This window comes from Lepus europaeus, chromosome 5 (genome assembly GCF_033115175.1).
Source record: "Lepus europaeus isolate LE1 chromosome 5, mLepTim1.pri, whole genome shotgun sequence".
Classification (NCBI taxonomy): domain Eukaryota; kingdom Metazoa; phylum Chordata; class Mammalia; order Lagomorpha; family Leporidae; genus Lepus; species Lepus europaeus.
The window spans coordinates 125,713,057-125,739,416 of NC_084831.1; the positions used below are offsets into that span (position 1 = coordinate 125,713,057).

At 54.9% G+C, this 26,360-nt stretch overlaps 1 protein-coding gene across 1 annotated transcript in view; it reads left to right on the top strand.

Moving 5' to 3' along the window:
* VANGL2 (VANGL planar cell polarity protein 2) overlaps positions 1 to 26,360 on the top strand; it is a 30,824-nt gene that overhangs the window by 615 nt on the left and 3,849 nt on the right. Inside the window, exons 2-7 of the mRNA XM_062192573.1 lie at positions 15,399 to 15,659; positions 15,776 to 15,896; positions 17,958 to 18,565; positions 19,334 to 19,470; positions 19,947 to 20,082; positions 25,906 to 26,137. Coding sequence (XP_062048557.1) covers positions 15,589 to 15,659; positions 15,776 to 15,896; positions 17,958 to 18,565; positions 19,334 to 19,470; positions 19,947 to 20,082; positions 25,906 to 26,137 — 1,305 coding nt within the window. The 5' untranslated portion in view covers positions 15,399 to 15,588. The remainder of the gene's footprint in view (positions 1 to 15,398; positions 15,660 to 15,775; positions 15,897 to 17,957; positions 18,566 to 19,333; positions 19,471 to 19,946; positions 20,083 to 25,905; positions 26,138 to 26,360) is intronic.

The window sequence follows — 26,360 nt, forward strand, 5'->3', positions numbered from 1 at the left end:
GGGCCTTAATGATCCCCAGGGAGCCGGTTGCAGCCGTGGCTGGGAGCGTGTGTTGGAGGTGCGGACTGGAGTCTGGAGGTACTGGAAGCCGAGGGTGCCCGGGGGTGCGTCCACACCTCGGCAGTGTGGGAAGGGACGTGGGCAGGTATGCGTTGGGGTGTAGAGTGGGGTCTGGGGAGCGGAGAGCGGGTGTGTGTGCAGCAGCAGGCGGATGGGGCTGGCGGTAGGAGACCCGGGCACTGTCCGTGGGGGCCCAGGGGACAGGCACCGGCATCCCTCTCCCCGCTCCTATTTCCTCATCGTAGGGGCTGTGGCCTCAGCATTAGTGAGTTTTAAAAGGTTGGTGGAGACCGGTGTGCATGATTCTTTGTGTTTTTTTTTTTTTTCTTTCTTTCTGTGTGCGTTTGCACGCCGTGATGTGCTGCATGTTCCTGCAGGTGGGCCCCTGGGTTTGGATGGGTAGGTGTTTTTCCGTGCTTGAGTGTGTGTGCACCGGGGGAGTGGCTGACCATGCGTCTGCTGTGTGTTTGGGTCAGTGTTTATGTGTGTGCTTAGGAGAAGAGGTGTGTGTGTGTGTGTGTACATGTGTGGTCTGGGAGAGGGGCTTACGGGAAAGAGGTGTGTAGGTACTGAGGAAGGTGGGGGTGTGAGCAGAGAGGGGTACGGAGGTAGGTATGTGTGCACCTGTGTGCTGAAAAGGGTGTAAGTGGATCTGTGTTCTCTTGCGTAGCCTGTGTTGATAGGTAAGGAAGGGTGGATGTGCCTGCCTTAGCTGATGTGTGTGTGTGTGTGTGTTTCTGAGGTGCCTCTTGTCTCTGTGGTCAGGTTTACCTGGCAGTATGTCCAAAGGGAAGGCAGTATGGAGGGTTCCGAGGCTTCTTGGATGGTGTCTCCCGGCTTTCTCGGTAGCACCTTAAATTTCTTAGGCCTGTGGGTGGGAGAGGGTGGGCTGTCTTCTGAGAGCCCTGCTCTGGGAGGGCTTTTGTGGAAGAGGTGTGTGTAGTGGGGAAGGGGGCAGGGGGTCTGGTTGTAGCCCTAGAGAAATTTGGGGGATTCTGCTAGTCCAAGAGAAGAGTGAGAGGAAGTTCCTCCCCCTACATCAAAGATCGGGTTCCAGTGCTTGGTGAAGCCCCATTCTTGGGGACCCAGCCTTGTTCCAGCCCCCTCAGGCCACCGTTGTCTTGGGAGGATCTTGGAGGTTGCAGCTTCCGTGCCCTGTGTGCCTGCCCTGCTGCATCGGATCCTGAGGTTCCTAAGGAACCTTGAGATTTGGGTGTGGGATGCATGCCTGCAGGGATGCGACCTGATAGGGAACAGTTGGGGTTCTCCGGCTTAGGGCTGAGAATGGCCTGGAGGTGCTTCCTGCGGAGTTTCTGCAGGTGTATCTGTGTGTGATCACTTCATCTCCCTTTTCCCTGGTGAAAAGCATGGTTGGGATGGAGCTCTGGGTGGGGGGCCAGGACTGAGCCTGCAAGAAGGGAATCTCCGTGTTGGGAAGGGGTATGTGTATACCCCATGGCAGCCCACGCTAAGGGCACCATCATGGTGGTGTGCCGAGCAGTCTGCTCCTGTCCCGCAAGTGGACGTCTCTGTCCCCAGAGGAGCAGCGGCTACCAGCTTTCCTCCTCCTCTGTGCTGTCCTTTGTCTTTTGGGATCAAGGGAGGGGGCTGGCCATCTCCTTTAGTCCTGTGCCTCCATCACAGGCTCTGAGCCATTTTCTTCTTACTATCGGAGGTGAGGACCAGATACCCAGAGTTAAGAGCTGTGGCTGGGATTGTAGGAGCCCACTAGTCGGGTAGTTGGAAGTAGAGTGTTGGAGTCTCCAATGGACATGTGCAATTGGAAGGTTCCCTCTTTCAACCTCAGGTCTTCCTACCAAGGCCCAGGGATAAGAGTAGTTAGGGTAGAAAATGTTGGGAGTAGTGATGGGGCCAAATAGGAAAAGACTGGATTCCCCCAACCCCCGCCTCATTTTCTTAATGCACAATTCCCCCAAACCCAACACCTGTGAGATGGTTGGGATTCTCAGGGCTAGCAAGGCACTTGGATCTAAGACGCTCTGTCTACACTCACAAGATGCATGATCTATTTTACTAGTGGGGCTCTCTTCCAAGGAGGAGAGATTGGTCTGACAATAGGAAGCACCATTTCTGCAGGTACTTTCAGGTTGGGAACCAGCAGCCACCTCAGCCCCTCCTCCCGCATTGCCTTGCTCCTGCCTTCTTTTCCTTCCATTCTTCTGGGGCAGGTTCTCTAGTGCATCTCCCCATCCTGGGGCCTAGAGCAGGAAAAACTGTTACTTATATATCTGATTTCCAATGGGAGGGAACACAGGCTTTGGGGGAGCAGGGAAGAGAGGTGTGGGGCTCCCTTCATTCCCTCTGAATTTTAGGGACTCCAGTCTTCTCCTTTGCTTATTCTCTCCATAGCTCCCCGCACTTTGAAGCCAAAGGGAGGAGTCAGTCAGAGTCGGTTGGTATTAGTCCTTGGTAGTGGTGTGACCTTGGGCAAGTTATTAAACCCCATTCCTCGGCCTCTTAGATGTCCTAGGTGCCAGACTGCAAGGCCACCCTGACCCTTCCACAGGGAATCTCAGGTCTCCCTCATGACCTTCTCCCTGGTTTCAATTTGTTCTTAAATTCTGCTTCTGCCACTTCCTAATTGTGACCTCAGACAAACAGGTAACTTTGGAAGTCTCCCCTGTAAAATGGAGTTAATGATAGGCCCTGCCTCTTAGCTGTACGAGGAGTAAATGAAATAATCCCAAGTGTGTGTTGTGCATGGTGCATAGGCAGCACTCGCCCAATGCTGGCGGGCGTGGTTGGGATTCTGACCGAGGACTGGGGCAGGAGAGTGAGGCTTTGCTCCTGTTTCAGGCAGACCATGTTAGATGTTGGCTGTCACCTGCCAGGCTCTGTGCGCAGCACCAGCGCTGGAAAGGCGGCCAGGACCGGCCTTTGTGGCGGAGACTGCGTTACCATGTGGATTCACAGTGTTTCACCTGCTGAGTGCAATATGGAGGTGTGTTCAGGAGGGGGCTTGACCCTGGGATGAGGCATCAGGGAAGGTTCCTGGAGGAAATGTGACCTTAGCTGGATTTTTAAAAATATTAAGATGAAGTTCACCTAATGTACAGTTAACCATCTCAACGTGAACAGTGGCATTCATGATGTTTCAGTAACTACTACATCTCTGTAGTTTCAAATCCTTTGCACCATCCCAAAAAGGATATGGGTGCCCATTAAGCCATTGATCTGAATCCGGTCCCTATCAGCCACCAATCTCCATTGTCTCCGTGGGTTTACCTATTCTGGATATTTCATATCCATACAATGTGTGACTTCCTTCACTTAGCATCATGTTTTCAAGGTTCATCCATACTGTAGCATGTGGGATGTGTTCGTCCCTCATTCCTTTTTTTTAAAAAAATTTCTCTTTTGCTGTATTATTATTGCTTTTTTTGAAAGATTCAGTTATTTATTTGAAAGGCACAGTTATAAAGAAGAAGCAGCAGAGAGATAGAAAGAGAGGTCTTCCATCTGCTGACTCACTCCTCATTGGCCACAATAGCTGGAGCTGGGCTGATCTGAAGCCAGGAGCCAGGAGCTCCTTCCAGGTTTCCCATGCAGGTGCAGGGGCCCAAGGACTTAGGCCATCTTCTACTGCTTTCCCAGGCCATAGCAGGGAACTGGATTGGAAGTGGAGTACTCGGCAATGCAGTTGGTGGCTTTGCCTGCTACGCCACAGCGCCAGCCCCAATTATTATTTTTTAAAGATTTGTTTATTTATTTGAAAGTCAGAGTTACACAGAGAGGGGAAGAGACAGTGAGAGCCAGAGGGATCCTGGTTCACTTCCCAAATGGCTGTAATGGCCAGGGCTGGGCCAGGCGGAAGCCAGGAGCCAGGAGCTTCTTCCAAGTCTCCCACATGGGTGGCAGGGGCCCAGGCAGTTGGACCATCTTCTGTTGCTTTCCCAGGTGCTTTAGCAGGGATCTGGATCAGAAGTGGAGCAGCTGGGACTTGAATCAGCACACATGTGGGAGGCTGGTGCTTCTACGCCTCAATGCCAGCACCCTTCATTCCTTTTTTTTTTTTTTTAAAGGTTTATTTATTTGAAAGCCAGAGTTACAGTGAGGCAGAGAGAGAAAGAGAGAGAGAGAGAGAGAGAGAGAGAGAGAGAGAGAAATGACTTCATCTGCTGTTTCACTCCCCAAATGGCCGCAATGGCCGGAGCTGAGCTGATCTGAAGCCAGGAGTTTCTTCCAGGTCTCCCACGCAGGTGCAGGGGCCCAAGGACTTGGGCCATCTTCCATTGCTTTCCCAGGCCATAGCAGAGAGCTGATTGGAAGTGGAGCAGCCGGGACTCGAACCAGCGCCCACAGGGGATGCAGGCACTGCAGGCGGTGTCTCCACCTGCTATGCCACAGTGCCAGTCCCAACCCTTCATTCCTTTTTGTGGCTGAGTCAGATTCCCTTGTGTGGCTGTCCTTAGCTGGATTTTAGAGGAGGGGACCGAGGCAGGTACTGCTGGCAGAAGCTGAGCCTGAGTGTTAGGCATCCCTGCGTTTGAAATCTGAACTGGGCATTTGGCCTCAGTTTCCCTGCCTATAAAACAGAGTTAATCATCCCTTTGCTTCCTTGTCCTGTGGGAAGGAAGGGTGGGGGTGGAGGTGTGAGGGGAGAGCAAGGGCTGGGATGTTACTGCCTTTTCTCAGGGTCTGGGTGGGGGATGGGACTTTAAAAAATTTGCTCTTTTCCCCTCTTTCCTGGGCGGCTCCCTCCTGCGTGCATCTTTCCTTATTCCTGCTTTACATGGCATAAACTTCTTCCCTTCCTTATGAATTGATCTGAAATTTCAGATTAATTCAATCAAAAATCTGAAATGTACCCTCCACAGGTGGGTAACGCTGTGAGACGGTGAGAGAGAGGCTGCGGAGTGAAGGATGGTCAGGGAGAGAATCCTGCTGGCACTCTGTCCACTGCGGCCCTGTTCTTGTTCTGATTTATTTATTTATTATTTATTTGAAAGGCAGAGAGAGAGAGAGAGAGAGAGAGAGAGAGAGATTTTCTATATGCTGGTTCACTCTCCAAATGCCCACAACAGCCCGGTCTGGGCTAGGCCAAAGACAGGAGCCTGAAACTACCCAGGCCTTCCATAAGGGTGGCAGGGGCCCACGTAGTTGGGCCGTCTTCCACTACCCTCCAGGGTGGACTAGCAGGGAGCTGGATCTGAGGCAGAGCTACCGGGACTTGAACCGGTACTCTGAGATGGGATGCTGGCATCACAAGCAGTGGCTTAACCCACTGTGCCACAGCACCGGCCCCAGCACTGTCCTTGTTGGTGACCTGTCACCTTCTCTCTCGTGATCTGCGTGGAACTGCAGTGGGCAGAGAGAATCTTTGCCTCCCTTTCCTCCACTCTGCTTGTGCTCAGGCCGTCTGTGGTGGGGCCCTTTGGAAATGAGGTGTTGCTGAGTTTGTCTGATGCCCCTGGCAAGGTTGGTAATTACAGACATGACAGCTGGGAACGGGTTTGGGAGAAGCAGGCTTGGAATCAGCAGAGCTGAGGCTATCCTGGTAATCAGGGTGGGGCACTGAGAGGGGAGAGTGGGCAGAAGCTGGGGGCTGGGGTGGGGCAGGAGGCTCGGGGCCCCCTTTTCTTACCGTTGCACACACAGCTGGGCTTAGAGCCCAGAGGAGAGTGGGAGGCGGTTGGAGCCTGGGCCCGGCCTCACTGTAGGTGAGGAAGGAGGGAGGAGAGCTGAGAGGCTGAGGGTTCAGGAGGCCCTGGAGGAGGAAGCGGGTGCTGGAAAGAGGGCTTCAACTGCTTTCTTGGTACCTGCATGTGAGCTAAGTCAGGGAGGGCCGACACGGCACCCAGAGGTGATTCCAGCTGGTTCTGGGTGGAGTTTCACTGCTCACAATGGGCCTGTGGGAACAGGAAGTGGAGAGGATTGGCTGTGTACCCCCTAAAGGAAAAAGAGGTGGGAAACTAACATTTTATTGAGCGTCTCTTATGTGCTGGACTCTGTGATCTTCTGTATGTGTTATTTCACTGAAAACTCTTTAGCCTTTTGCAATAGGTAGTACTGTCCCCATTTTACAGACAAGGAAACTGAGGTTTAGAGGAGGTGGATGACTCATTTGAGATGTAGTTCATGAACATTTGGGCCGGGTCTGTCTGACTTCCTTGCCTTTCCTTCCCCCCGAATGCTTCTTCCTCCTTTCCCTCCGTTCATTCCAGTTAAATCTGGTTGCTCTTTATCGCCTCCAGTCTTGAACTTGACCAGCTCCTCTGTCCACCTGAGAAGCAGAAGCGAATCCTACGTCAGCCCGAGGAGCAGAGAAGTCTCCCCCTGAGGTGGAAGTCGGGTGGGGTCTCAGGGAGGACCCTGGCACTCCTCCAGGATGAGGTGCTTCTCAGATGTGGGCAGGGTGGCCGGAGCCCACGGGCTCTCGTGACTGAGAGGGGCCTGGCCCTCATTGTCTGTGGTGTTTTCTCACAGTCCCCTGCTTTCCTTGGATTGTTCCTGGCCTCCCCAGCCTGGCTGTGTTTGTGGGATGGTCAGGGCGGGGTCGGGGAGCCGGCGTTTAGGGTACATGGAGGGGTAGACAGAAACAGGTGCTGAGCCTGAGGTGCAAATGCGGTGACTTAAAAAACAGCTGAGTGTGAACAACAGAAACACATATTTTGTCACCTGCTTTACTCCTGGAGTGGAGGTGGCAGATACAAGGGCTGGGAGGAGTGGAGGGGGTGGTCAGCATGGGTGGATGGGGGGAAGCTGGTGGGTACTTGGGCGTGTTTGTCAGAGCTGAGCTCTGGGCTGAGGCAGGAGGAGGTTTTCAGGACGGGAGGCCCAGGTCTGCCACCCTCACCCCGAGCCACACCGCGTCTCACACCCTGAGGCCTGCTCCGTTGCTTTTCCCATCCCATATGTTCCTCCCCCTCACTCCTTCCCACATCCCAGCTTTCCCTGTCAGCATGCCAGCCTAAGGTGGCTACCAAGTGACTGGGACCTGGGGCAGGGGTTGGCCGAGCGGGCTTTGAAGGACTCCCGGGGCTGGGGGCAGTTTTCGTGTCTACCCAGGAGAGCAGGCTGCGAGGAGAAGGAGGCGATTTTGTTGGGAGTGCACGGGGAGCTGACCCCTGGGTTAGCACAGCTTTGCCACCTCTCCCTGTCCACCTTGTCTCTGCCCCGAGGACACCTCCAGGTGCCTGTTTGCCTTCTTGGTTCTTCTGCCTGCTCCCCAGTGGGCAGGTAGGGGCCAGTCCTCTGCCCTAGCTGGGGAGGAGGCAGCTCAAAGCCTGGGGGTGGGGACTGTGAGGCCTGCTCCTTGGTGAGAACGCAATGGAACATCCAGGCATCTAGAAGCCCTGGTTACCTTCCCACCGGCTGGATGTCCTGCCTCCCCTCTGGCCTCCACCTGGGACAGATGCCAAAGGAATTACTCATCCTGTCTCCTTGGGCAGCTCCCACTCCTCTCCCACCTCTCCACCCAGCATTCCCTTCCAGACTGACTGGGAATGGGCTGGGGAGGCTAGGGAATGGGATGCAGTTGAGTGTGTGCCTGTGTGTGTTGGGTTGGGGGGGCAGGGACTTTGTGAGAGCTGGGATGGGGGTGGGGGTGCCTGAGAGACAGCAGAGCAGGTCTCTACAGAACCTGCCTAGCCAGGGTAGGTGGAGCTGGGTGGGGCAGGCGGGAGCCATTCCAGCTTTCCGAGGGGGGGAATACGAGTGTGGGTGTAGGTGTGTGCAGTGTGCCTGGACTTGGAGGGCGCAAGCCTCACCCCTGCTACATACAAGGGCAATGAAGGAAGCAGGTGGAGAGGGGCCTGGCCCTGGTGTCCCCAGCTCCTTTTCAGTAGCAGGTGGGCTCAGGTGTCCTGGCCAGGAGCCCAGGCGGTGGGCCCTCCTCGGGGAGCTCCCTACACTGGGGTCTGGTGGCCAGGTGCTGCTCTGGAAGCGTACATGCCTGGTGACCCAAGCACCGCCCCTCCCCTGCTGCTCGGCCCAGGGCGGAGAAGGATCCTGCCCCGACCCTGGGGCTGTGGGGTGGTGAGCTCATGGCTGAGGCTGTCCTGGGAGAGTGCCTGGGTAACAGGGTAGGGGCGGGGCTCCCTGGTCCAGCTCCTTCCCACCCTTCAGCCCGCTGAGATTTCTGTCCAATGAGAGCCGGTGCTGGCGCCCATGGGCACTGGGGCTTTTTCAGGGTGTGGGAAAGAGCTTAGTGGCAAAATCTCCATCTGGTTTTAGGTCTTTGGCTTAGGGCTGGTCCTTTCCTGTTCTTTTTGTGATGGAGGAGTCCTGGGATGGGTCTGGATGTAGGGACATCAGAGTTCTTAGGAGCAGTGGGTGTGTGGTGCAGAGGCCACCCCATGCGAGGTAGGGGCTCTTTGGTCTCTGCTGCCTTGGCTTGCACCTATCTAGTCTCTCTTCCTTTGTCGCTGGTGAGAAGAGGGCACAGGGCAGGAGTCAGCTAATGCTCTCCCATCCTGGCCTTCTCGGGATCATGGCTCTACAGAGGACCGGAGTGCAGGTGGAGACTCACGGAGGACCCTGGTCTCACTCCAGGGGGCGCATGCCCCAAGTCACAGGTCAGGATGGTTTCTCCTGCAAGGGGAGGCAGAAAATGGACTGCCGCAGAAGTAGTGATGTGGGCTAGCTCCCGCCTTTCTCTGTTTGTAAAACTTGGGGTTGTACCTTTAAGGCCCAAGTTAAGTTCCGAGTTGATGCGCTGTTTCCTCCTGGAGGGGCTGAGGGGAATGATGTGGGCACAGCTGTGGTTCAGGAACCTCCTTCTCCTCTGTGGAAACCACATTAGGACTGCACTTGCAGTCCCCGGCCAGTTTCTGGCTGGGCAGCCTGGACTGAGCACATCTGTGAGACTCGGGGTGGGGGTGGGGGAAGGCCAAGTGAGGGCTACGAATCGCTGCTCTGCCTCATGCTGGCCTTGGGACCTGGCCGGGCGCTCTGTTCCCGGCACACATCTAGCTTTTGGGGGCTAGACTGGAAGGTTGGACCCCTGCCTTGGTTCTTCCTCCCTTTCCTTGCCCCCAGGAAGGTGAACGTACAGCACTTTTGAGTGGAACTCGCATTGATATCTTTGGACATTGGGGTTGGCCTTGGTGAAGCTAGGGGAGCCATAGGGCTGGGGGTGCCCACATGTTCACACTGCCCGTGGGCTGTAGTGGGGGAGGGGGTGCAGGGCCTGTGCACTAAGACCCGGGTCTCTGGTGTAGGAGACCTTTAGCAGGCGAGGGTCCCCAGTGGATAGTCTGAGGAAGTCATGACGCCTGTGTCCCTGTGTCCTGCTGGCCACCCTCCCCTAGTCCCTGGCTGAGGAGAGACCCTACCGAGGCCTGCTCCTGTCGGAGGAGAACATCTGGCTTCTGGGCCTCTTTCTCCAAAGTCCTGCTGCGCTTGGTGCCTCCAGCTCTGTCCTGGGTACAGGTGAGGAACAACGGGGCCCCTTTAGGTGTGAGTGTGTGTGTGTCCTGTGCCCTCCCCACCTTTTCTTCGGCTCCCGCAGGGCCTTCTCCCCACCTGTCTTCGTCTCCGCTCTGCCTCGTTTCCCTACCACAGCCCTGACCTAGCTGGGACCGGGCTGCAGTGAGGGCCAGGACTAGCACGGCAGCAGGAGGCGGTGACTACAGCCGCCTGCGTCTGGTCATCGGTCCCCAGCACGCGCTGCACATGGGGTCCCTGCGCTTGCTCAACGTCTTATCCACTTGAGCTGCCTCCTCTGAGTGAGGAGCGTCGGTCCACTCTGGCCTGTATTTTGGCCACCCCCCAACCTCACACACATACCCCAGGGCCTTGCTCCCTCTGCTTGTTGCCAGGTTCTGAGTGTATTTTTTCCAGAGGCCTTCAATTGTTTCCTGAAGAAACCTGATCCTGAAGCTCAGACAAAAGCTGGGGCCGCCAGAGGAGAAACCCCATTCTCTCCCCCTCTGCCCCTATCCCTCCACCTCCATAACCTCCTCGCTTTGGATGCTGGGTATGGGTTCCAGGACCCGGCTGCCATCACCTAGGCAACAGGGGGCTTTGGTTGCCATGGTGATCAATGTGGGAGAAGCTGGGCAGCCGGGACAAAAGCCCCCACGTTCCCCCCCAGCCCTCCCCCCCAGCCCCTTGGGATGATACTGAGACACATTCCATTAATTTTATTTCTGAAAGGCCTTCGGAGGGGAGAAGGGTCTCTTTTTTTGTGCCTTCCTCCTTCTCTCCTCTCTGGCCTCCTTTTAACCCCAGACAATCCGTGGCTGGGTAGGGGACCAAGAACCGGTGTTGGTGTGTAGGAGCGGGGGGCAAGGTGCAACGTGGCGGCACACACACCCTGCTTTGGCCTCCCCGCACCCAGCCCAGAGGAGCCCTTGCTGTGCGCCAGGTCTAGGCTTTCTCTCTCTCCCGTCATCCCTCTGACATTTCCACTTGTTGATTGCAGCCAGTGATCCCCTCCCCCACTCTCTTCCCTGGGAACGCTGCCCACCCTGGAGACCCTCCAAAGCCCTGATTCCTGAGACTGATTAGCTGAGGGGGAACTTCTGCCCCTCTCTCTGCTCACTCCCGTCCTCCCCACCCCCAACCCCGCCCCTCCAGTGCTCCCTTTGGTTCCCTGGGCTCCTTGAGATGACAGCAGGCTAGGGGCTTAGCAGTTGCGTTTGTGTTTGGTAGGGGGAGGGAGGAGCATGTTTGGGTGCTATCTGGGCACCCTGACATGGGTCAGAGGGGCAGGGGAGGGGGTTCATGTTGGGTCCTCATGAAGTATCTGGGGAGGAAAGTAGGGAGCTGTAGGCTGAGCAGCTGAGGACAAAGGGTTGGGAAAGGACTGGCACCCTTGTCTGGTCTGAAATTTATTTGCAGGGGAAACACAAAGGCATCGGCTTACCTCCTGGGTGTGTTTGAAGTGGTGGCTCTGGTCAGGATGTGTGTGTGTGTGTGTGTGTGTGTGTGGTGTGGCTTCTGTAGTTGTACAGTTGGCAGGATTTATTTATACCCCTCTTTCCCTGGTCTCCCAGGCAGTGTCTGTGATCAAAGTATAAGTGATCCTGGAGCTGATTGCTTGCTTAATTACTTTGGGGGGCAGTTCATAAAAGCATTTCTTTCACCTCCATGATCCTTATGACAACCCCATGCTCTAGGTATATTTATCTTCCCTAATTTTTTTAAAGGATTTATTTATTTATTTGAAAGAGTTACAGAGAAGGGGAGACAGAGGCAGAGAGAGAGAGAGAGAGAGGTAGAGAGAGAGAGGTAGAGAGAGAGAGAGAATGTTCCATCTGCTGGTTCACTCTCCAAATGGCTGCAATGGCTAGGGCTGGACCAGGCTGAAGCCAGGATTCAGGAGCTTCATCCAGGTCTCTCTCCCACATGGGTGCAGGGAGCCAAGAACTTGGGCCATCTTCCATTGCTTTTCCAGGCCATTAGCAGTGAACTGGATCTGGAAGTCTAGAGCAACTGGAACCCGAACTGGTGTCCATATGAGATGCTGGCACTGCAGGCAGTGGCTTTACCCTCTGTACCACAGTGCTGGCCCCTATCTTCCCCGTTTTATCCATAAACTTACCTGAATACATCACAGAGAAGTTAGGTAACCTGCCTGTGGTCACATAGCTAGGCAGCGCGAGGGTTAGGTTTTGAACCCAGATCTTCAGTACAAATCCAGGCTCCGTTTGCCATTGGCTGTGGCAGATGTGGGTATTTGGGGGTGAGGATGAGGATATGGGGTTCTAGTCTGTGTCCAGGCTGTAACCCCTGGCGGTCCTCCTTCATTTCTCCAGCCCCAGTCCTCTCTAAACCACTTGGTATCTGTGAACCTCCTGGCAAAATTCCATTTTTTAAAGAGGAGTGACCAAGAAATATAGACAGGAACCACATGAAGAGAGATGCAGGTGAGATGTCTCCACTGTGTGGAGAATGGGTGCTCAGGAGAGGGGTAGAGGAGCCCAGTCTGTTATTGGTAGACCAAGATGAACAAAGGCTCTGCGTGTGGCAAAGGTGTTTAGAAAGATTGAGTGCTGGATGAAGGGTTATGGTCATCTCTGTCCCCTAAGTGTATCCTGATCATACACTGGCTTTGATGTGGGATATTGGCACACACCACCAGCCTGTGGGTTGCCTCCAGATAACTCACAGTGAGGAGGAGAAGTGAATGGATTTTGAATGAATTTCATTTCCCTGCAGTCACAGTTTCTGTGTGGGACGGAGAGGTGTGGTCATTCCCACATCAGCATCCGTTACTTGCTGTGTGCTCACGAGAGGGGAGCTGGATACAGACAGGTCTGTGTGACGCTGCTTATTTGCAGCGTGCTGGTGGTTTGGAGTAGTCAGAGGAAATTTATACAATTGCGTCTGTTTTAGTTCTTTACATAAGTGGCCTCCCAGCAGTGTTTGACCTGGTTGAATTTATTCCATCCTGGAAGCACTCAGGTTCTTGTCTGGCTTGAGACCTTACTCTCCGGACCCCCTGCTGCTCTGGCCTCTGTGCGCCTTTTCCCTGGACACGTGTGTGTTGCAGTTCTTGAGGTCCCTGTGTTGCCTCTCCCCTGGGTGATCCCCATGGCTTTGCACCCCATCAGTGCCTGTAGTCTAGACGCACACGAGTGCAACACCTCTGACACCCACAGCCATAAACGTAGCACACCGGAAATGGAACTCAGCTTCCTCCCCAAACCTGCTTCCTCCCCAGCGCTCCCCACCTCAGCAGCGGCACTGCCACCTGCTCCTTTGCTCAGGCTGGGAGTTCTTGACACCCCCCCTCCCCACCACGCCAGTCCTACCTTAGGTCCTGTTGATTGCACACCAACAGAAGTCTCAAAGGTGTTTCTTACCTCTCCTGCAGTTCTGCCCCGGCCACGCCTTTGGTACCAAATGGCCTCCTCACTGATCTCCCTGTTTTTACTTTTCCCCTCTTTCCAATCCGTACCAGCACTGCTAAAATCCCTCCATGGCTGGCCTTGGAATACAACCCAGCCTCCTCACCTGGCCTCTGGCTGTCTCTGCGGCACAGCTTCTGCACCTGCTTGTGCTCAGCTCCGGCTCCTCTGGCCTTTTATTGGTTCTTTAACCACACGGAGCTCCCTCGTGCCTTCGCCCTTCCCACGTGTGTTTCCGCCGCTCGGCAGCCTTTTCCCTCCACTCTGCCTGATTAACTCCTGCTTCTCCCTTAGGCCTCTGCTTAGGTGTCATTTCCTCAGAGACACCTGCCAGAACCACCCTGTTTCACGGCGGCCCCAGAGTTCCCTCTCCCCGGTCTCTTTTCCTGCGGTCGGTCTTTGCTGTCTGCCTGCTTACTTGTTGAGTGTGCGTCTTCCTTGCTAGATTATAAACTCAAGTGCTGCTGTACCACTGCATGCCCGGGGCCTCGCAAAATGCCTGGTTCACAGAAGGTTCCCTAAAAGGATTGGATGAGTCAGTGAGTGTGGATGTGCAATCAGCTCAGGGCACAGAGAGGAGATGAAACAGGGTCAGGAGCGGAGGGGCGGTGACGCTGGTGGGAGAGTAGGTGGGGGCTCCCGTGGGGACCTGGGAGTTGGGGAAGGCGGGAGAAGGAGAGGTCCTTTTTGCCTGCAGAATTAGCCAGGGGCACAGATAAAAGATGCTGCCCCTCAGCCACATAAACTCATGTCCATGGCAGGACTTTAGGCTTTTTTTTTTTTAAGATTTATTTTATTTGAAAGGCAGAGTTACAGAGAGACAGAGAGAGAGAGAGAGAGACAGAGAGAGACAGAGAGAGACAGAGAGAGGGAGAGACAGAGAGGTCTTCCATCCACTAGTTTACCCCCACAAATGGCCACAACAGCTGGAGTTTTTAAAGACAGAAACCAGGAGCCAGGAGCTTCTTCCTGGTCTCCCACGTGGGCGCAGGGGCCCAAGCACTTGGGCCATCCTCCACTGCTTTCTCAGGCCATAGCAGAGAGCTGGACTGGATGTGGAGCAGCTGGGACTGGAGCTGGCACTCATGTGGATGCTGGCATTGTAGCTGGCAGCTTAACCTGCAGTGCCACAATGCTGGCCCCTAGGTTTTTTTTTTTTTTTTTTTTTTTTAAGGATTTATTTATTTATTTGAAAGTCAGAGTTACAGAGAGAGAGAAAGCTTTCATCTGCTGGTTTACTCCCCAGATGGCTACAATGGCCAGGGCTGAGCCAGGCTGCAGCCAGGGGCTAGGAGCTTCTTCTGGGTCTCTCACATGGGTGGCAGGGACCCAAGCACTTGGGCCATCTTCTCCTGCTTTTCCCAAGCCATTAGCAGGGAGCTGGATTGAAAATGGAGCAGCCAGGATTCGAACCAGTGCCCATATGAGATGCAGGTGCCTTAGGCAGTGGCTTTACCTGCTACGTCACAGCGCCAGTCCTAGGACTTTAGGCTTTTGAAGAATGACTTCCACTTGTCATTTCCTTCTACCCTGCACACTGTATTATCTGTCACTTCCACCCATCATACCTCACAGAGCTCCTCAGTGTGCGTATACACACACACACACACACACATACACACATACACACAGCCCCTCAAGGAGAGCAGCCTGCCTGGCCTGGCCAGTAACTGGATCTGTTCAGTCGATGCCCCTTGGTTGCCGAGAGAAGCAGCGGCTGTTGGCAACCTGCTGGAGCACAACTCAGAAATTAGCGGTGCGGAGAGGGGGTTGCGGGGGCTGGGAGAGCCCTGGCATGGCCTCTGGACAGAGGCCAGCTGCCTTCTGCTGTCCAAGGCCTCCCATGAACAAACTGTCATCCTAGCCAGAGCCAGCACTCCAAGCCTCGGTTTTCCTGGCTGAGAGTAGGGGAGAGCTCTGCCCCGATCCTCCCCGCTCCAGGAGGCTCAGGCTTGGGTGGTCCTGGGGGAGTTTTGCTGGTCATCTTTTTTTTTTTTTTTTGACAGGCAGAGTGGACAGTGAGAGAGAGAGATAGAGAGAAAGGTCTTCCTTTGCTGTTGGTTCACCCTCCAATGGCCGCCGCGGATCCGATGGCAGGAGCCAGGTGCTTCTCCTGGTCTCCCATGGGGTGCAGGGCCCAAGCACTTGGGCCATCCTCCACTGCACTCCCGGGCCACAGCAGAGAGCTGGCCTGGAAGAGGGGCAACCAGGACAGAATCCAGCTCCCCGACCAGGACTAGAACCCGGTGTGCCGGCGCCGCAAGGCGGAGGATTAGCCTAGTGAGCCGCAGCGCCGGCGCTGGTCATCTTTCCCATAGTCCCTGAGTGCTGGGGAGACGCTTGCCAGGAGGTCAGGCAGGAGGAGGCTCCTGGGACAGAGCAGGAGCTGGGGAGGAGGCAGTCTCAGGCCCGGCTGGGCTCTGGGCTTCTGTGGTGGCCCTCTGGGGTGCTCCTCCTGCCCTCTACCCTGGCCCTGTGGGGAGTTTGAGCTGCCTCTAGCCAGCTGCTCTCTTTTGGCAGGAGCGCCGCTTGATTTTCTCTGAGACAAGCCCACCCGTCCAGCAAAATAGAGTCCCTCAGGGCGACGGTTGACTTCCTGAAGGTGCCTCTTGGCCTGAAGAAGCCGGTGCTGAAGGAGGTGGCTGTGGGGCCCCCCAAGCGGCCCCAGCCTGCGGCCCTGGAGCGCTACAAGGCACGGCGTTCGGACGCCATGGACACCGAGTCCCAGTACTCGGGCTACTCCTACAAGTCGGGCCACTCCCGCAGCTCCCGAAAGCACAGGTGGGCACCCACGTGTGGGCGACACGGCTGCTGGAGGGAGGTGGGCACGTGCAGGGCTGATGACCCTGGCCGGGCCTGTGACCTCCTGTGCCTGTTCCCCTGGCCTCCTGCTGCAGGGACCGCCGGGACCGACACCGCTCCAAGAGCCGAGATGGGAGCCGCGGGGACAAGTCGGTGACGATCCAGGCTCCGGGAGAGCCCCTGCTGGACAACGAGTCCACGCGAGGGGATGAGCGGGTGAGTGTCCGGGGGTGCGGTGGTCCAGGCTCGGTGCTTCAGGGTCACTGCTTGGAAGAGCTGGAGGCCCCGTTGGGGAGGGGGAGGGCCTGGAAACCTGGACTCTAAGGATAGGGACCAAACGAGGGAGGGGATCTGGCCTGTGCTTCTCCAGGCTGAGCGTCCCGAGGTAGGGCCTCGCTTCAGAATGAAGGGAATTTCTGTAGAGGTCCGTTTGGAAGCAGTGGCCTCTCCCTTATCTTCAGAGAGGCGGGGGTGGCCTGCACCGGGTATTGGGCATCGTCAGCTCCTCTGGTGGAGGCCAGCCAGGCAGGCTGCTTGGGGGCCCGCAGTAGGAGGGGCAGGAGGGGTGGAAGAGGGTTCTAACCTCTGTGGCCAAGGGCACTGGCGACTCCCCGCTCCTTATTCCTCTGAAGAACTCTCTGTGGCCGACGCTGCCGACTCCCGGATGTTGGGAGCAGATCAGTACCCGCCGGAGAGGTTCCTTCTACCCCTTCTTCCTGGGAGCTGGTCTCTTGAGTTCTTGGAGTGAGCCCGCGACATGATCAGCTCGCGTCTTGCTGGGACAGTGTTCCCAAACCCTTGCTCCCTGGAGGGGTAGGCAGTGCGTCTGGGGTCGTGGGGTTAGCAGGAGCCGCCATTCCTCGGGCTGAAAGCTGTTGGCACGCTCCCTTTCTGTGTCTGTCAGACTCTCCCCCTGTCTTCAGGTTGCTCGGCCCGCCTCGTCACTGGCCCTGCCAGCCTGTGGGCCAGCAGGGTGGACACTAGCCGGCCACGCATCGCATGCCACGCCTACCTTGTCTCAGTCCCGCAGCCGGAATTCCCCCCAGTTGTCAGGATGTGACTCCAGATCCTCGGGCTGTTCCAGGAGTCAAGGCCACTAATGGGCTTGGGAGTCCTCTGCGGGGTGACCTCCAGCCCCTGCAGAGAGGTAGCTTGAGCAGACCACATTCAGTGTGCCGGGGTGGGGGGACGCTCAGCCTGTCACCCCCTTGCCTGCAAGAACAGGCAGCCCTGTGCTGTGGGCACTTAGATGGCCCTGGGTGGGCACTGTGGCCCCCAGGCCGTGCCGTCATTACTCCCCCGCCCCCACCCCAGCCCCTAGTGTCCCCTTCTTTCCTCCAGCTACTTTGTCAGGTCAGCCCCTTTGTCAGAAACCGCCAGCATGCGTTGCTTAGCCTGGCATTGTGGTGTGGCTTGTGCAAGCCCCACCTGGCCCTTCTCAGCCTCACCTTCCTCTCTCCACTCCCATGATTCCCAGCTGGCGCAGTCCTCTGGATGCCTTGGTTCCTACCATCCCTGCCCTGAGAACTCCCTGCTGGCTTCTGCCGAAATCACTGATTGCTGCCAGAGCTGGCAGGAACTTAGGCTGGTACTTGTAGAATTTTAGTTCCAGTGCAGATCCTGGTGCGGTCGATGTGGGGTGGGCCTGAGGTTCTGCCTTTTCTAGCAGGCTCCTGGCTGATGTCCACCTGCTGGTCCACCGGCCACGTTTTGAGGAGCCAACACTTAGAGCCATTTAGATCAGTCTTCGATGAACAGGAGAGTCATCTGGGGAGCTTTTCATCCAAAGGTTGATGGGCAGATTGCACGTGTTCCTTGGCATTATTTTCCAGCTTGTCCTGGTCATTCCGATGTATTCAGCTGGGACTGGGAATCACTAATCCTGTCCGGCTGCTGCAGGCCACCCACCCCTAGGATTAGCTCAGGTCCTGCTGTTCCCCGGAAGTCGGCCTCAGATCCTAGTCTCTGCCCGCAAGTCTGCTCCCAGATCCCGATCGCTGGCTGAGCTGCCCCCGCGGATTTGTCTTGTGCTCTGTGCTCTCAGGGTCATCACTGCGGGTGTAGATTTTTCCTGTCTCACTGACCTGGCTCTTCTAGAAGCAGGGTCTCAGACTTTGCTATCTGCAGAGGCCAGACCTGGACACACAGGGCAGCCCAGCACGTGCTCTGATGGTTGCCCAGTTGTTCATCACCCTCTCTGCTTTCTGCCTCCCCCTTTCCCCTGTGTTCTCGCTGCTCCCCTCCCCTCCTCCCGCTGTGTCTCCCGCCCCCCTGCAGGATGACAACTGGGGAGAAACGACCACGGTGGTCACCGGCACCTCAGAGCACAGCATCTCCCATGATGACCTCACGCGCATCGCCAAGGACATGGAGGACAGCGTCCCGCTGGACTGTTCCCGTCACCTGGGTGTGGCGGCAGGGGCCACCCTGGCGCTGCTGTCTTTCCTCACGCCGCTGGCTTTCCTGCTGCTGCCCCCGCTGCTGTGGCGGGAGGAGCTCGAGCCGTGCGGGACGGCCTGCGAGGGCCTCTTCATCTCCGTGGCCTTCAAGCTGCTCATCCTGCTGCTGGGCAGCTGGGCGCTGTTCTTCCGCCGGCCCAAGGCCTCGCTGCCGCGCGTCTTCGTGCTGCGCGCCCTGCTCATGGTGCTCGTCTTCCTGCTTGTGGTCTCCTACTGGCTCTTCTACGGCGTGCGCATCCTGGACGCCCGGGAGCGCAGCTACCAAGGCGTGGTGCAGTTCGCTGTGTCGCTGGTGGACGCCCTGCTCTTCGTGCACTACCTGGCTGTGGTCCTGCTGGAGCTGCGCCAGCTCCAGCCTCAGTTCACGCTCAAGGTTGTGCGCTCCACCGACGGGGCCAGCCGCTTCTACAACGTGGGCCATCTCAGGTATGGACGCGTGGGAAGAGGCGGCTCCTGCGCTGGGAGAAGGCTGGGGCTGGAAAAGGATGTTGGGGCGGCCGAGGGGACACCAGGGCAGGAGGTGATGATCTGGGGTGCAGGTGGGGGCGCCGTGTGGGAAGGAACTGAGTACTCTGCCTGTAGTGTTGGCTGCTTACTGGAACTGTTGCGTGCAGGGCTGTGGGTGAGATGTGCTGGGAGTTGAGTTAGGTGTGGACAGGCAGTTGGATATTGGGAATCTTAGAGGCGGGGTAGACCAAAGCAGAGAGAGAGGTGTGGGGCACCAACAGGGGCTTTTGGGAATTCCTGTCTTGGAGACTCAGCCTGTTGTGAGAACCAGTGGGTGGTCCTTGAGATGAGCTGGCCCAAGCGGGGACCCTGAGAGTGAGGGATAGTAGGAGGGGGCTTCAGCTGCCACTAGGAGACTCGTGGGCAGAGTAGCGGTGGCGCCTCCTGGGTCTTGTTGAGCATCTTGTTGAGAAATACTGGAGGGGGCAGAGGAGCCCCTTGGCTGGGCCCCCGGCCCAAGGCCCTTCCTCCTGTGGGCGTCAGCAGGGCAGGGAAAGAGTAGTGGGCCCGGCCCTGGGGAAGGCTGGGGAGCCTGGTAAGTAGAGCTCAGGCCTGAGCAGGCTTCCTGTACCTGGCTTGTCCCTGGCGTGTGTCCTCTCCTGCCCTGCCGCCCTGCCCTGATGTGTCCCTCCCCCTGCGCCCCTTGTCTGTCCCTTCTCCCTCCCCCCCTGCCGTCTTCCCCCACAGCATCCAGCGCGTGGCCGTGTGGATCCTGGAGAAGTATTACCATGACTTCCCTGTCTACAACCCTGCCCTCCTCAACCTGCCCAAGTCCGTCCTGGCCAAGAAAGTGTCTGGCTTCAAGGTGTATTCCCTCGGAGAGGGTGAGCGGCCCTGCTCCTCCACCCCTCCTGGCCTCTGCCCGAGCAGGACTCCAAGTTGGCTCCTCTTCCTCTCTCCCCGTTCTCCCCTTGCTCTCTCCTTTCCCTGGCCTGTTTCCCAGCCCCTCTGTTCTGTCATTTCCCTTGGCTTCAGGTGGCTGGTCTAGGCTGCTGGCTCTACTTGCTGTCCCTCTCTGCTATGGTGTGTCCCCCACCCCGACCCCGATCTGGCTCCTCCGTGTCTCATCCACCCTGGTCAGAGCCTCCTGCGCTAGGGAGCAGCGCATGCGGGACTCTTGCCTTTCCGAGGCCGTCCCCGCTGCTTTCCTGCGGCCTCGCCCAGCCAGCGGCCAGGCGGGTTGGGAACGGGAGGCACGGCTGGGTGGTGGGAACACACCAGGCTTCGGCTTCCGGAGCTCCTGGGGTGGGAAGAGGCCACTCGCCCTCGTGACCATGCCCTCTGTCCCGATCCTGTGCAGAAAACAGCACCAACAACTCCACGGGCCAGTCGCGGGCTGTGATCGCGGCGGCGGCCCGCAGGCGGGACAACAGCCACAATGAGTACTACTACGAGGAGGCCGAGCACGAGCGGAGGGTGCGCAAGCGCAGGGCCAGGTGGGTCCCTGGGGGAGACCGGGATGGAGGCGCCTATGGGTGAGCTGGGGAACTGCTGGAAACAAGGGCAGTGACGATCCGGGTGGGTTGTGTGTGTGCCATCAATTTCCGTTGCTGTCATAACAGATGACCATGAACTTGGGCTGGGAGGCAACACACATTAATTGTCTCCCACTTCCGTCGGTCAGGTGTAGGCTGGCTGGACGCTCCACCCAGGCCTCACAGATGGAAATTCTGACAGCTCTCGTCAGAGCTGGCGCTTCCCTTCTGAACTCACTGCTGACTTTTTAAAAAAAAAATTTTATTTAATTATTTGAAAGGCTGATTTACAGAGAGAGAGAGAAAGAGAGGTATTCTCCATCCACTGGCTTACCCCTCAAATGGCTGCAATGGCCGGAGATGACCTATCTATAGCCAGGAGTTGCCCATGTGGGTGCAGGAGCCCAAGCACCTGGGCCATCTTCCATTGCTTTCCCAGGCATATTAGCAGGGAGCTGGATTGGAAGCAGAGCAGCTGGAACCTGAACAAGTGCCCATATGGGATGCCGGTGCTGCAGGTGGAGGCTTTACCTGCTACGCCACAGTGCTGGCCCCTAAGCCCCCTATCTTTTGGCAGAAGTCCCTGCCTTGTCACCTTGCCCCACAGGCCAGTTTTCGGCGTGCTGGCTCACTTTTTCTGGCAGGAACAGGTTTCTCTCCCAGACTTCTGCTGTCGTCTGGGGCAAGCTCTGTTTTTAGAGCGTGTGTGATTTAGCTCGGGCTGCCTGGGATCATCTTCTTGTGTTATAAAGTCAAGTGGTTTGGCACTTGACCCCTGTCAAAAGTGCCAAGGCTATTGAATGGAGAAGGAGTGGGAATCCGGCACAGGTAGGGGATGCCTTTGAATTCTGCTACTGCACTGGGGGTAGGGACCACCTAAGGGCTGTGAGCCTCGGCTGTAGCAGCAGGCCCTGAGGCTGGACGAGCCTTTCTCCTGGGAGATCCTGAAGGTTCTGGTGCCCACATTTTGGTAAATTCTGCCATGCTGTCCTCACTCCTCCCTTCTCCCTGTTCATATTACCATGTACCATGTGAACTTAAATCATACCTGGACAGTTTTCCTGGGTGCTTCCTGCTGCCAGATCCTGCCTTGGTCTACAGGAATTTCCTCGCAGGGGTCGGGGGGAGGAGCAGAAAGCCTTGGGACTGGACCATTGGCCTCTCTCTGTGCCCCTGCCCCCCACATTCTCCAGGCTTCAAGGAACGGAGGTGGCCTTGGCTCTGTTCTGGACACGCAAGTCTGGAGTCCCCTGCCGTAGGACAAAGACCACCAAGCCCATTGCTGTGATATTCCGGCATGTCTCCAGTAGTCTCAGAAATGGCCCTCATGGGAGGGGAACCAGTGCTGCTCCCCACCCCTCTACCTTCTGCCCCGACGAGGGCCTTTGGATCCCCTGTGCTGCTATGGTGGCACGTAAGGCGCCCTTCCCCGCACCCCACATCATTTTGCTTGTAACCGAGAGAAAACTTTTTCTGTTGGTTCATCTAAAACTGAAGAATCTTTTAGAAAGAATTGACTGGAGCTGGCATTGTGGCTTAGTGGGTTAAGCTGCTGCCTGTAAAACACCAGCATCCCATATGAGCTCTGGTTTGAGTCCTGGCTGCTCCAGTTCTGATGCAGATCCCTGCAAATGTGCCTGGGAAAGTTGTAGAAGATGGCCCTGCCACTCACTTGGGAGACCTGGATGGAGTTTCTGGTTCCTGGCTTTGGCTTGGCCCAGCCCCAGCCATTGTAGCCATCTGGGAAGTGAACCGGCAGATGGAAGATCTCTCTCTCTCTTTCTCTCTCTGACTACTTTTCAAATAAATAAATCTTTAAAAAGGAACTTTACTGAGGCACTTAGGGGAAGCAGAAGAATAAACAAGACTGTAGGCATGCTCAGAACCACACAGCTTTAGCCTGGGGTCCCAGCCTAGGTTCCCAGGATGCTGTGTTTCTGGGTACCAGCCTACAGGCCTCACTGCTTTCCTCAGTCCGTTCCTGCCCATAAGCCAGGTGGCTGTATTTTGTATTTGGACTGCAAGTGCAGAGAATTGCGTGACTCACCCTTCTCAGCTTTTAACACATCATCATCTGTTTCTTCCCAGTTCTTTATTCTAAATGTTTCCTTTTTCCTCTGGTCCCCACTCTTACTCCACTCCCACATTTTAGGCACCCACTCCTGTGGGCATAAATTCTTGTACAAATTTAGTGTCGGCTTATGTTTGTATGCTTTTAATATAAATGGACTTTTTCTGTTTCCCCCTTAATGCTGTTTTTGAGATTTGTCCATGTTATGAATGCATCCAGTTTTTTGCATCTTTTAAAAAATTTTATTACACGGCCGGCGCCGTGGCTTAACAGGCTAATCCTCTGCCTTGCGGCGCCGGCACACCAGGTTCTAGTCCCGGTTGGGGCGCCGGATTCTATCCCGGTTGCCCCTCTTCCAGGCCAGCTCTCTGCTATGGCCCGGGAGTGCAGTGGAGGATGGCCCAAGTGTTTGGGCCCTGCACCCGCATGGGAGACCAGGATAAGCACCTGGCTCCTGGCTTCGGATCAGCGAGATGCGCTGGCCGCAGCGGCCATTGGAGGGTGAACCAACGGCAAAAAGGAAGTCCTTTCTCTCTGTCTCTCTCACTATCCACTCTGCCTATCAAAAAAAAATTTTTATTACACACTTTTATAAAAGGTTTATTTATTTATTCATTCATTTATTTATTTATTTGAAAGGCAAAGTTACAAAGAGAGAGGGAGAGAGAAAGATATCTTCCATCCACTGATTCACTCCCAAACGGCTGCAATGGCTGAGGCTGGGCTAGGCTGAAGCCAGGAGCCAGGAGCCCCATCCAGGTATCCCATGTAGGCCATCTTCTCCTGCTTTTCTCAGGCCATTAACAGGGAGCTGGGTCAGAAGTGGAGCAGCCAGGATGTGAACCGATGTTCATATGGGATGCTGTCATCTCAGGCAGCGGCTTTACCTGCTGCACCACAATGCTGGGCCCCTGTTTTTTCTTCTAAATGCATAGGAGTTCACAGAATACTCCCAGTGTCATTTCCAATATTGAGTTATGGTCGTCCTCTTGCTTTGTCCATTTTGAAGGAGATGTAGCATCTTAATGTTTTAATTTGAATCTCTCAAATTACCAACCAGTAATCACTGCATCTACTTTTTTTTTATTAAACTTTTATTTAATGAATATAAATTTCCAAATTACAGCTTATGGGTTACAATGGCTTCCCCCTCCCAAAACTTCCCTCCCACCCACAACCCTCCCCTTTCCCGCTCCCTCTCCCCTTCCAATCACATCATGATTCATTTTCAATTCTCTTTATATACAGAAGATCAGTTTAGTATATATTAGGTAACGATTTCAACAGTTTGCCCCCATATAGCAACACAAAGTGAAAAAAAAAAATACTGTTGGAGTACTAGTTATAGCATTAAATAAGAGTGTACAGCACATTAAAGACAGAGATCCTACATAATATTTTTTTTTAAATTAATTAATTTTCTATGCCATTTCCAATTTAACACCAGGTTTTTTTTTTTTCATTTCCAATTATCTTTATATACAGAAGATCAATTCAGTATATAATTAGTAAAGATCTCATCAGTTTGTACCCATGCAGAAACACAAAGTGTAAAAATACTGTTTCAGTACTAGTTATAGCATCACTGCACATTAGACAACACATTAAGGACAGATCTCACATGGGATGTAAGTACACAGTGACTTCTGTTGCTGACTTAACAATTTGACACTCCTGTTCATGGCGTCAGTAATCTCCTTAGGCTCTAGTCATGAGTTGCCAGGGCTATGGAAGCCTTTAGAGTTCGCTGACTTTGGTCTTATTCCGATAGGGTCATAGTCAAAGTGGAAGTTCTCTCCTCCCTTCAGAGAAAGGTACCTCCTTCTTTGATGGCCCCGTTCTTTCCACTGGGATCTCACTCACAGAGATCTTTCATTTAGGTCTTCTTCTTTTATTCTTTTCCATGGTATCTTGGCTTCCCACATTGCATCTACTTTTTAGCTTTCAGGCATCTCATGAATATTTGGTTCACATCTTTTGGCACATTTTGTTGAAGGGTTCTTGCCTTTTTTTTCTTGACTTGTAGTGAATTATTTGCATATTTTAGTTATTAATCATTTGGTGATTTTAGATTCTGAATGTATAAAGGTAGTTCAAAAGATCCACGGAAAATAGAATTAAAAGATTACTTTAGGGACTGGCACTGTGGCGCAGCAGGTTGACGCCCTGGCTTGAAGCACCAGCATCCCATGTGGGTGCTGGTTCGATACCAGGCTGTTCCACTTCCTATCCAGCTCTCTGCTATGTCCTGGGAAAGCAGTAGAAGATGACCCAAGCACTTGGGTCCCTGTACCCATGTGGGAGACCTGGAGGAAGCTCCTGGCTCCTGGCTTTGGATCGACACATCTCCGGCCGTTGTGGCCAGTTGGGGAGTGAACCATCGGATGGAAGACCTCTCTCTCTCTGCCTCTCCTCTCTCTGTATAACTCTGACTTTCAAATAAATAAATACATCTTAAAAAAAGATAACTTTATTTAGTGAAAAAAGTTTGAAATCATGCTTATGAGGGATCTGCAAAAAATTCGTAGTGGGGCCAGTGCCATGGTGTAGTAGGCTAAGCCTCTGCCTGTGGCACTGGCATCCCATATAGGCACTGGTTCATATCCTGGCTTCTCCACTTCCAATCCAGCTCTCTGCTAATGGCCTGAGAAAGCAGTGGAAGATGGCCCAAGTCCTTGGGTCCCTGCAAGCACATGGGAGACCCAGAAGAAGTTCTTGTATCCTGGCTTAGGATTGGCCTGGCTCCAGCCGTTGCAGCCATTTGGGTCGTGAACCAGTGGATGGAAGACCTTTCTCTCTGTCTCTCCTTCTCTCCATCTGTAGCTCTGCCTCTCAAGTAAATAAACCAAATCTTTAAAAAAAGGTTCATAGAAAATTTGTGTTATGAATAGCTGTACATGGATTTCACAATTAAAAAAAGATTTATTTATCTGAAAGGCAGAGTGACATAGGGAGGGAGAGACAGAAAGAGAGAGATCTTCCATCTCTTGGTTCACTCTCCAAATGACTGCAGTGACCAGGACTGGCCCACGATGTAGCCAGAAGTCCTGAACTCCATCCTGGTCTCCTACATGGGAGGTACATCCAGGTACTTGGGCCATCTTCCTCTGCTTTCACAGGCACGTTACCGGGGATCTGGGTTGGAAGTAGAGCAGCTGGAATTTGAACTGGCACTCCAGTATGGAATGCTGGCATTGTAAGCTGCAGCTTAACTTACTGCATCACAAGGCCTGCCCAGATTTCTTTTTTTTACACCAAAATAAACTTTTTTTTGTTCTATTTTTCCATTAACTTGTGAAGTACTCTTGTGTTTCCCTCCATGCTGCCCATGCTATTATGACTGAATAGATCTGTCATTTTGATAAGATCATGTCTGCTAATTTTTGACCTGATGAAGTGTGATGTGAGGGTCTTTTTGGAGCCATCCCTGCAGCACAGTCCCTAGTTGTCTCTCTGGGCTTGACACTAGGTTTGTCCTGAATTCCTGGGCCGAGGCTCAATGAGCTCTATGGCTGTGTCCTGGCCCCATCTGGGGAAAGATGTCCCCTCCCGTCTCCACCCTCAAGTCTTCCAGGAGTCCAGCCCTTGGTTCCAGATGGTTTGGGTGGCATTGGGGTGGGCATGAACACTTAGCCTTGCTCAGGCCCTGGAGGACTGGAGCTGGGGGCAGGGGGGAGGCCTCTGGTCCAGACCCCTCCCCACCTGTCCTGCAGGCTTGTGGTAGCTGTGGAGGAGGCCTTCACTCACATTAAGCGGCTGCAGGAAGAGGAGCAGAAGAACCCCAGGGAGGTGATGGACCCGCGGGAGGCAGCTCAGGCCATCTTTGCATCCATGGCCCGTGCCATGCAGAAGTACCTTCGGACCACCAAGCAGCAGCCTTATCACACCATGGAGAGCATCCTGCAGCACCTGGAGTTCTGCATCACGCATGACATGACGCCCAAGGTAGGCCCGCTCTGCTCCCCGCCCCCTGCTCTTTGCCCAGCTCCTGGTCCTCTTTTCCACCATCATTTCCGCAATTCTCCTCCTTCTTTCCTCATCCCCCCACCCCTCTTCCTCTCTCATCTCCACCTCCTCCTTATCATCTCTTCTCTCCTTGGTACGCCATCCACCTGCTCTGCATAGGGTGAAGTTCTTGGGCGGACGAGGAGAACGGAGGCTTCAGGGC